At 40.1% G+C, this 11,633-nt stretch overlaps 1 protein-coding gene across 2 annotated transcripts; it reads right to left on the bottom strand.

Moving 5' to 3' along the window:
• Window positions 1–411: 411 nt before the first annotated feature.
• On the bottom strand, window positions 412–11,495 carry LOC121384044. 2 transcript variants are annotated; one of them, XM_041514225.1, is made up of 5 exons: window positions 11,184–11,495; window positions 8,591–8,679; window positions 3,959–4,015; window positions 3,177–3,383; window positions 412–1,047 (listed from the first exon to the last, which is right to left on the bottom strand). In XM_041514225.1, the coding sequence occupies exons 1-5, from the start codon at window positions 11,192–11,194 to the stop codon at window positions 629–631; spliced, it is 783 nt and encodes a 260-aa protein (XP_041370159.1). In that variant the 5' UTR covers window positions 11,195–11,495; the 3' UTR covers window positions 412–628. The 2 variants fall into 2 exon arrangements, with proteins under 2 accessions (XP_041370159.1, XP_041370160.1); XM_041514226.1 differs by lacking the exon at window positions 8,591–8,679.
• Between the last annotated feature and the right edge of the window lie 138 nt (window positions 11,496–11,633).

Below are 11,633 nucleotides of genomic sequence, written 5' to 3'. Positions count from 1 at the left end.
ACCACTGGTGAAATGTCGTGGTATGTGCTTTCCTGTCTGTGGAAAAGTGCATATAAAAGTTCCCTTGCTGCATTAGGAAAAATGCAGCGGGTTTCCTCTGACGACTACGCTCAAGACAAATATTTAGTTACAATATCCAATAGCTGATGTATTTTTCGTGCTGGGGTGTCGTTAAACATCTATTCTATTCTATTCTATTCTATTCTATTCTATTCTATTCCATTCCATTCCATTCCATTCCATTCCATTCCATTCCATTCCATTCTATTCTAGTTAAAATAATATGTGAACAGTGGCGTAGGAAGGTGCCACAAAGTGGGGGGCACACTTTTATATTTACACACACTTTTACACTATTATAAAGCAAATATAAAGCAAAGTATCAGAAAAGTGGGGGGGGGCACATGCCCCTTGCCCCCCCCCCCACCCACCCTCACCCCCACCCACCCCATTTCCTACGCCAGTGGTGAATGGTTATAGCATTATGGTGTTGACAACAAGACACATTTGAGTAAGAATGTGCGATATCACAGATAAAACATTAATTTTGCGTACAATATTGGCTGAGGATCATCTTGACAATAGCATTGCTACTGGCAACAAATAGAGCAGTCCTTTCCGATCGGTATTAGCAGCACGTACAGGAACCCCTTCCTTTGGAATACTGCGTTCTAAACGATATAACGGCAATACTCATCACAATCATGGGCAATGTCACAAATGTGTATTCTATGACCACCGTGACAATAGCACACTCCATCACAACACGATCACAGGAAACACATGATGAGGAATTACGGGTAGTTGGTTGGAAATCACTCTCATTCTTAATACCACTGAACGTATATTCTGGATTGGATATCAAAGAGGAATTAAACACTGCCAATGTGTCAGTTGATAGGCTACTATTTTGATCATAATCTGCTTGATCTTCTGACTGTAGATATCTGTTTGTGTTATTTCTCTCGCCTATTCCGTAATTTAAGACGTCACAATTAGCTGAATAATTCCCCGTCGTAGAATATATGTAAATTATATAGGGTCCACCTGAAAGTAAATTAAAATGTTACTAAGTACACGTAGGTACCGAATTATAATTTAAAATGCTAACAAATATTAGATACATCTACGCCAAGATTGAATATCTATAGTTTAAGCTTAAGAAAAGTAAATGGCGTTTACGTACATACTACGTAGATCAGAAGGGCTACTTTCAAAGACATAAACATTGCACTGATCAAAATGTTGAGGAATGGAATCTCATACAGGTTGTCAAGCAAACAAGGGATGACTCGTGCATCTAAACCTGACTCAGTGGCTCAAATAATATTGATTTGTAAACTATGTACACTTGGCACTATTAAACTATATACTCGTTTTCGCAAGAAATATGGATCAAAATAAGAGGTGCGGTGTCCTGCACCTCTCCGATCAATCAGACGAGGGTGTGCAACAAAGATCTGGAGCCATATCAAACTTTAAAGTATTTTGTTTACTCAATACTAACTCTGACGGTTAGGTGGGTATGGTTAGACCTGTATAAAGTGCAGCACCTGCTACTTGAATGACGGGGATGGTTATGTACATAGTGTTAGATGAAGTACAGCACCTGCTACTTGAATGACGGGGATGGTTAGGTAGATAGTGTTAGATGAAGTACAGCACCTGCTACTTGAATGACGGGATGGTTAGGTAGATAGTGTTAGATAAAGTACATCGCCTGCTACTTGAATGACGGGGATGGTTAGCTAGGTAGTGTTAGATAAAGTACAGCACCTGCTACTCGAATGACGGGGATGGTTAGGTAGGTAGGGTTAGATAATGTACAGCACCTGCTACTTGAATGACGGGGATGGTTAGGTAGGTAGGGTTAGATAATGTACAGCACCTGCTACTTGAATGACGGGGATGGTTAGGTAGGTAGGGTTAGATAATGTACAGCACCTGCTACTTGAATGACGGGGATGGTTAGGTAGGTAGGGTTAGATAAAGTACAGCACCTGCTACTTGAATGACGGAGATGGTTAGGTAGGTAGGGTTAGATAATGTACAGCACCTGCTACTTGAATGACGGGGATGGTTAGGTAGGTAGGGTTAGATAATGTACAGCACCTGCTACTTGAATGACGGAGATGGTTAGGTAGGTAGGGTTAGATAATGTACAGCACCTGCTACTTGAATGACGGAGATGGTTAGGTAGGTAGGGTTAGATAAAGTACAGCACCTGCTACTTGAATGACGGGGATGGTTAGGTAGGTAGGGTTAGATAATGTACAGCACCTGCTACTTGAATGACGGAGATGGTTAGGTAGGTAGTGTTAGATAAAGTACAGCACCTGCTACTTGAATGACGGAGATGGTTAGGTAGGTAGGGTTAGATAATGTACAGCACCTGCTACTTGAATGACGGGGATGGTTAGGTAGATGGTGTTAGATAAAGTACAGCACCTGCTACTTGAATGACGGGGATGGTTAGGTAGGTAGGGTTAGATAAAGTACAGCACCTGCTACTTGAATGACGGAGATGGTTAGGTAGGTAGGGTTAGATAATGTACAGCATCTGCTACTTGAATGACGGGGATGGTTAGGTAGATGGTGTTAGATAAAGTACAGCACCTGCTACTTGAATGACGGAGATGGTTAGGTAGGTAGTGTTAGATAAAGTACAGCACCTGCTACTTGAATGACGGGGATGGTTAGCTAGGTAGTGTTAGATAAAGTACAGCACCTGCTACTTGAATGACGGGGATGGTTAGCTAGGTAGTGTTAGATAAAGTACAGCATCTGCTACTTGAATGACGGGGATGGTTAGGTAGATAGTGTTAGATAAAGTACAGCACCTGCTACTCGAATGACGGGGATGGTTAGGTAGGTAGGGTTAGATAAAGTACAGCACCTGCTACTCGAATGACGGTGATGGTTAGGTAGGTAGGGTTAGATAAAGTACAGCACCTGCTACTTGAATGACGGGGATGGTTAGGTAGGTAGGGTTAGATAAAGTACAGCACCTGCTACTTGAATGACGGGGATGGTTAGGTAGATAGTGTTAGATAAAGTACAGCACCTGCTACTCGAATGACGGGGATGGTTAGGTAGGTAGGGTTAGATAAAGTACAGCACCTGCTACTTGAATGACGGGGATGGTTAGGTAGGTAGGGTTAGATAAAGTACAGCACCTGCTACTTGAATGACGGGGATCGCCAGGGCGAGGACGGTCCAGATGAGCATCCACACGGTGTTCTCCCTGTGTGTGCTCGTCCTGTCGAAGACGCACATCCACACGTACACGCTGTACAGCGGACACGACACCCCCACGACCCCGGACACCAGTAGGTAGAGCGGCACGTAGGGAGCCACTGGACACAGCGTGAGGTATTCAACACCTGCGAGGTTCAAGAACACAAAACGGACTAATTAATGATGTATGAGGTCTCGTGACATAAATACATTGGTAAAGTTGACATGTTTAGTGACATTCTGTGATCAGATCACAGCTTTGTTGACATGTTGATCACTTGGTAGTGCAATAAAAATGAGATGATGGTTTTCTCATTTTGTGTTACCTGTCATATGTTTTTGTTTTGTTTTTGTTGTTGTTGTTGTTGTTTTGTTTGTTGTTGTTTTTTTTTGGGGGGGGGGGGGGTTGGGGGGTTGGCATCACTAGAGCACATTGATTTATTAATTATCGGCTATTGGATGTCAAACATGTGGTAATTTTGACGTATAGTGTTAGAGAGGAAACCCGCTAAATTGTTCAATTAGCAGCAGGGGATCTTTTATATGCACCATCCTAAAGACAGAATAGCACATACCAAGACCTTTAATTTTATGGACAGAAATGTCATATAGAATAGCTCACACGGGAATACAAATTCCATACTGACTGCTAAGTGTTGGTATCATTAAAACAACATGCAACATGCGACATTAATTGGGTAATGCGAAATATACCACTTACCAATTACAATTTTCGGAAATCCTATGATGATCAGAAGCCCCATCATGATTATAATAACTGTGAAAGACAAAATTAAAAAAAAAACACTTAATGAATATTTGTTTAATAGTACATATTCGTGTAACTGCGTATCACGTCTGTGATCTATGAAAATGGCGAATATCTGCTGAGCATTTCCAATGGTTGGCGAATCTTGGGAAGTTCCCAAAATTGGATATGGTGAGCTTAATGGGACGTCATGTAGCTAGTCTGAGGTGTGAACCAATGATCCACGACTGGTAGGCCTATATCCAGGGCCGCGATGTGCACTCTTCTGTCTATGGGGAAATGCATATAAATGAGCCCTTGCTGCTTTTCAATCGACCAAATCGAGACAGGCCTCGGTGGCGCAGTGGCTAAGCCATCGGACTACAGGCTGGTAGGTACAGGGTTCGCAGCCCGGTACCGGCTCCAACCCAGTGCTCAGTGGGTAGGTGTAAGGCCACTACACCCTCTTCTCTCTCACTAACCACTAACCAACTAATAACTAACACACAGTCCTGGACAGACAGCTCAGATAGCTGAGGTGTGTGCCCAGGACAGCGTGCTTGAACCTTAATTGGATATAAGCACGAAAATAAGTTGAATGATAATGAATGAATGATAATGAATGAATGATGATGACCAAATCGAGTGTCAAAATAACCACTCGTTAGGACTTGTTCCATGTGCGTGGTTTTTGAGGAGGTACGGGTGCGGTATGGGTGCTGTTATCAAAGCCCGCGCCGCTTTTATGGAAACACTGCTACTGATAACACAGAATCGATATTTTAATGCGTCACTTTTCCGCGTGCCGTGCCCGCGCTGTGCCATTTAAAACCGCGCGCATGAAAAATACGGATTACAATTCTAGTATTGTGAGAAACCCTTGTAATTAAGAAAATGTCTACGTCAAAAACAACATGCCACGGGCAATTGCATGAGTTTGATGGTAAACTTGTTGGTAAACAAATATTCATTTTCTATTCCTTTTGAGGGATTTCAAATTTAGTTTTGTATCGCTCTGATACAGGTAGGGCATATTTATAACGGAACCCTTCAAACAAAGGACAATTGTACTCAGCGGACTCAGGGTACTTGGCGTTTAATATAATATGATTGTGGCACTTGGTCTAAATAATAAGAAAAGAACGTTGCCGTAAATAATAAGAAAAGAAAGTTGCTGTAAATAACAAGAAAAGAACGTTTCTGTCGCCACATAGGTCACTCCTGTATAATAGTAACGGGATATAATATGCACTTTCCATCAGACAATACAGTATATATAATAGCATTTAATACACTAATCGCCATATACACAATCGATCATTTAACCTATAGTACCTTAAGAAAGCGCTCTACCACTAAGCTACAGTATACCCCTCCAGTGTGTAACAGGTTAAGAAACACTTTATGATTAATATCAAACCATTATGTACAAATGTGTATTACATTATGTTTATATTATGTAATCACTGTTATATTGTTTTTGCATCTCCTGCACTATATGCAGCCGTTGTCTTTGTTTACTGATGAGCTGTAAAGCTCAAAGTTAATAAAGAATTGAACTGTGTGTTTAAAACCTGTACCACTAGAGTTTCGGTTCGCCTAATTATGTTCTGAATGAGACTAACAATTGTTGGAAGAGTTTTACAAGCAACACTAGGACGTAACACGTGATCGAGTACTGAATTTTAAACATATCAATAACAGTCGGTATACGTTTTGTTTAACGACAAAACTAGAGCACATTGATTTAGTCGGTATTTGAAACAAAGCATTCACAGCCATTTCTCTTCGTATTATACTGTACCATTACTGCTGCCAAATAAAATTTCCTCTATCTAGTAGAAATAAATGTAACATGCATTATGTACATAAAATCAATGTATTATATATTATGTTACAGTTATACCCTCAAGCTTAATGGTACAGAAATGAAAGATTATTATTACATAACAGCAATAGTACACTATCTCGCAAATGGTATTCGAATGCACAAAAACCTGGCAAAGCCTCTGTTGCCAATACGCTACATGTATTTCGTTTTTACTATACGAACCAAAAACAAGGCCAGCCTCTCTGTCCATGGTGATCTGAACTCGATACTCACAACAAAATGGGGATCCACCGACTTTACCAGCAAGCGAGTTAATTCATTGATTTTTGTTCTATGTGGGAATCGACCAACTACAATCTAGTAATTGGAATCCTGACTTTATATTATTGCCAGCCTGGGGAGCTGGCGTCGCTGGGTCGAACTACCTCTATGGATCCATTCTCTGATTTGGTGTTCTCCAGTTCCAACCAGTGCCTTGCGACTGGTATATCAAAGACTGTGGTATGTGCTGACATGTGTGTAGAATAGTGCGTTTAACAGATTCCTTGTTGTTAACAGAAACATATAGAGGGTTTCCTCTGAAAACTATGAGTCAAATTTACCAAAGGTTTGACAACCAATAGCCGATAATTAATAAAACAATGTGCTCTAGTGGTGTCATTAAACAAAAATACTTTAATTTTTTATATTATTGCATTTTAGTGTACATATTTGCTTTATTTTGTAGCTATGTTTGAATATTCTTTAGACTCAAATGTTGTAAAAATAAATCCACCGACAATTTTATATGTATGTGTAATTCCATGTCATTGGGGCAGGACGTAGCCCAATGGTAAAGCGTTCGCTTGATGCGCGGTCGATCCAGGATCGATCCCCGTCGGTGGACCCATTGGGCTATTTCTCGTTCCAGCCAGTGCTCCACAACTGGTGTAACAAAGGCCGTGGTATGTACTATCCTGTCTGTGGGATGGTGCCTATAAAAGGTCTCTTGCTGGTAATCGAAAAGAGTAGCCCATGAAGTGGCGACAGTGTGGTTTCCTCTCTCAATATATGTGTGGTCCTTAACCATATGTCTGACGCCATATAACCGTAAATAAAATGTGTTGAGTGCGTCGTTAAATAAAACATTTCTTTCCTTCTTTCTATTTCATTGATTTTTCTCTCTGCGTAGGAATCGTATTATTGTTGAGGTTCATGGTTGTATTATTTTTGTAACTGTGTCTGAATATTCTTTGGACTCTAACTTGCACAGAGATACAATTTTTAATGCGTTAAAGGTTTCATCATTTTGATTGGTTTAGCTCAGTGGCAGAGTGGACCCGTCGGGTGTTTATCCAGTTTCAACCAGTGTCCCATGATTGGAATATCAAAAACCGTGTTATGTGTGTTCGTGCCTATGAAGAGTTAAACTTTGTTTTGTTTAACGACACCACTAGAGCACATTGTTTTATTAATCATCGGCTATTGGTTGTCAAACCTTTGGTAATTTTTACTCATAATCGTCAGAGGAAACTGTACATTTTTACCATCGGCTATTGGATGTTAAAGATTTGATAATTCTGACATACAATCTTTGAGGAAACTTGCTACATTTTAATCTTATATATGCATTTTCACACAGACAGGACAGCACATACCACGGCTTTTGATATGCCACTAGTCCAGTCGCAGGGCACTCTATGAGACGGGGAAATTCCCAATCAGAGAATGAATTCACCGATTCGATCCTTCTACCCAAGCACCTCAGGCGAACACTCTACCGACTGAACTAGATATCGACTGTGAAAGCTCCTGCCAGTGCACCACGACTGGTATATCAAAGGCCGTGGTATATGTTATCCTGTCTGTGGGATGGTGCATATAAAAGATCCTTTGCTGCTAATCGAAAAGAGTAGCCCATAAAGTGGCAACAGCGGATTTCCTCCCTTAATATCTATGTGGTCCTTAACCGTATGTCCGGCGCCATATAACCGTAAATAAAATGTGTTGAGTGCGTCGTTAAATAAAACATTTCCTTCCTTCCTTCGACTGTGAAAATGTGATCCCTTGAAGCTGTTCGTTAGGAGCAGCCTATGCGGTTACAGCAGGTTGTCTCTCATTCTCATATCTAGACCAAGTGTCAAAATAGACATATTAGAATTGTCGTAGTTTAAAGGTACCGAGGTGTTGTTAACACACATATTCCTTTCCTTTGATTTCGAGCAGTAACCAACCAAGTTTGACTGAAATCGGAACTTTATGCTGCTCCGCCATGGTATCTTCTTGTCTCTGACATTACCATTTCCAGCAAGCTTAGACATGGCCAGTAAGATACCATTTTAAAGGCACTGACCTGACAGACAATGTAAAGTATTCTCAGCCGAACATTACACCTTTTTTGTTTTCCCTTAAATTAAATGTTAATACAATTTCGTGCTTATATTATCAATTTTGAATAATTTAATGTGTTTCTGATCGTAGTTAAAATAATATTTTATATGAAACACAGAAAAGGTGGGTACATCGGGATCTAGGCAAAGATTAGTTAGGCTACTTAAACATTTTTATTTAAGTAGCCAAGACTGCTTCGCTACATCTATATAATGCATTTCATTAAAACTTTCTATTTGTACAACTATACTTTATACTAAAACACAGAAAAGGTGGGTACATCGGGATCTAGGCCAAGATTAGTTACTTAAAAGAAGATTTAACTAGCCTAGACTGCATTTCATTAAAACTTTCTATTTTTACAATTATTGTTTACAAATTCAATCAAATTACGTGGTCCTTACCTATTAACATTGTGAAAAAACAGCGATAACCTGTCTTGTCCCGCAGTTTCTGGAACTTCACCTCGCTGTGAAATCGACGTTTGGTTGAACTAAAGAAAAACATGACAATTACGTGCATGTATTAAACAAGCGTTTTAACTACCACGTGTTATGTAGGAGTTTGTGTTTATGCATTCAATTCAAATTCAGTTCAGTTCATTATTAACCACAACTTTTACAGATCATCAGTCTTACATATACATGTATTGTGATGACTAAAATATTGGACTCGAGTACACTAGGGTCAAACTCGACCCCGACTCGAGTACTCGACACTTACCCTAGATTATAATGAGACTACGGAATCAACAAGTAAAATACTATAATAGTAGCATTTTGCATCTTAATTCCAGCGCTGAATATGGATGCCAAATCATGCCATTGTATTGCATTCCACACATTCGACTTTTGTTTTCCCTTCATGTCTCATAGCCATACGGGTTACGGGTATTTTATTAACGTACCTATATCCACAAAAGGTTCAGGCAAGTTATAGCCCTATATATGATAACCGGCGGCGAGTATGTGGCAGAATGACGTAAACAATATATTTAAATGAGAGTGCTCTTCCTTGCACGGGTACTCGAGTCTTGCTAGACTCAGCCCGCGCCCAAGTACTCGTGGAGCAAACATTTCATTTGATTTCAACTTATTTTCGTGCTTATATCCAATTAAGGTTCAACCACGCTGTCCTGAGCACACACTTCAGATATCTGGGCTGTCTGTCCAGGACAGTGGATTAGTTGTTAGTGGTTAGTGAGAGAAAAGAGGGTATAGTGGTCTTACACCTACCCAATAGGTAGTTAAAAATTGCTCTGGGTGGGAGCCGGTACCGGGCTGCGAACACAGTACCTGCCAACCTTATGTCCGATGTCCGATGTCCTTATGTCCGAGGCCGGTTGGAGCAATCAACTTCAACGACTAGGCTAAGCTGTGTGATGCTAATCTAATCTTTGTAATGCACTTTCTATATAAAGCTGGAATAGGTTACATTTAATTTAATTTAACTTCATTACATCGAGTTTATTCTCCAGCCAGTGCACCACGACTGGTACATCAAAGGCCGTGGTATGTGCTATCCTGTCTATGGGATGGTGCATATAAAAGATCCCTTGCTGCTAATCGAAAAAGGGTAGCCCATGAAGTGGTGACAGCAGGTTTCCTCCCTCAGTATCTGTGTGGTCCTTAACCATATGTCGGACGCCATATAACCGTAAATAAAATGTGTTGAGTGCGTCGTTAAATAAAACATTTCCTTCCTTCGAGTTTATAGTTCATTAAAATAACTCGTACAGTATTGTCGTAAGTCATAAAGAATAGTTTGTATTTGAACACTTTAATTGAAACATATTTTATTGCATTTTTAAAAAAAACAATGGATAAGACACAATTTATACAACTTGCTATACTATGCCTTACATAAACGTCACGACAAAAATATATTTATGCAATTTAAATATTAACAGAAATAAATATTATTCAAAGAAAGAAAGAAAGAAAGAAGAAAGAAATAATGAAAGAAAGAAAAAAGTTAGTTTGTTTTGTTTAACGACACTACTAGAACACATTGATTAATTAATCATCGGCTATTGGATGTCAAACATTTGGTAATTTTTACATTTTAGTCTTAGAAAGGAAACCCGCTACATTTTTCCTAATGCAGCAAGGGATCTTTTATAAGCACTTTCCCACAGACAGGGAAGCACATACCACGGCCTTTGACCAGTTGTGGTGCACTGGTTGGAACGAGAAAAAAACAATCAGTTGAATGGATTCACCAAGGTGGTTCGAAAGCACCTTTAAGCTGAGCGTGCGCGCGCACACACACACTCTTCCGACACTACCATCTTCTAAACGTCTGTTACATGTAATATATACAATCAAACCTGTGTCAAGCAGGCAACAAAGGGTGTATCAAAAAGATACTTTTTAAGACAGGTGGCTTCTTAATACAGGTGTCTGCTAGAACTGGTTTGAGTGCGTGCTTGTGTGTGTGTGTGTGTGTGTGTGTGCGTGCGCGCGCGTGTGTGTGTGCCTGTGTGTGTGTGTGTCTGTGTGTGTGTGTGTGTGGTGTGTATGTCTGTGCATATAATGTGTGTAATTATTGTAGAATCACAGAACTGAATATGACAAATGACAAATCCTACTCTATCGATTAACTGAGGCAGAACGTGGCTCAGTTACAGCGCTCGCCTGATGCGCGCTCGATCTAGGATCGATTCCCGTCGGTGGGCCCATATGGGCTATTTCTCGTTTCAGCCAGTGATCTACAACTGCTGTAACAAAGGCCGTGGTATATACTATCTGTGGGATGGTGCATATAAAAACTAGATCGCTTGCTACAAATCGAAAAGAGTAGCCCATGAATTGGCGACAGCGGGGTTTCCTCTCTCAATATATGTGTGGTCCTTAACCATATGTCCGACGCCATATAACCGTAAATAAAATATGTTGAGAGCGTCGTTAAATAAAATATGTCCTTCCTATCGGTTAACTGTAGTATAAATCCTGTATTATTAATTATACATTATACGATTTTATATTTTCTGCTTACCTCGGGTCCATCTTGTTATCGTACTTTGTATAATCGCTGTTATTCTTTACAGTTTTTAATTTCGTATTGTGTTTACTGTGAACGGTTTCTTTTCCTGTACGGTAATAAATCCGCAGGCTTGGTCGTGCTGGCTGCCATTGCACAGAAGATCTATATCATTGTGTAACCACTTGTACTGTACTAAACTGTTACTCCATAAAATGACCTAAGAGCGTTTATGACAAGGTTGTAAAGCGCTTTGCTTGTCCCGCTGTATGTGTTATTGCAGTCAACCCAGCTACCTTCAAATCACAAACGTAAACATAAAATAGCAAGCTAGGTCAGTGGCTATATAGACATAAATACAATGTCAGTCTAAAATTAGACGTCTGTGTATGTGCAACTACGAGCATGCATGATCACATGGTAATTAGTTTGGTCGGTTTCACCTGTGTACTGACATGCCACACA

Source organism: Gigantopelta aegis, chromosome 10 (assembly GCF_016097555.1).
Source record: "Gigantopelta aegis isolate Gae_Host chromosome 10, Gae_host_genome, whole genome shotgun sequence".
NCBI classification, from domain to species: Eukaryota; Metazoa; Mollusca; class Gastropoda; order Neomphalida; family Peltospiridae; genus Gigantopelta; species Gigantopelta aegis.
Note: the sequence above shows the minus strand (reverse complement) of the source record. Positions and strands in the feature narration are given on the sequence as shown.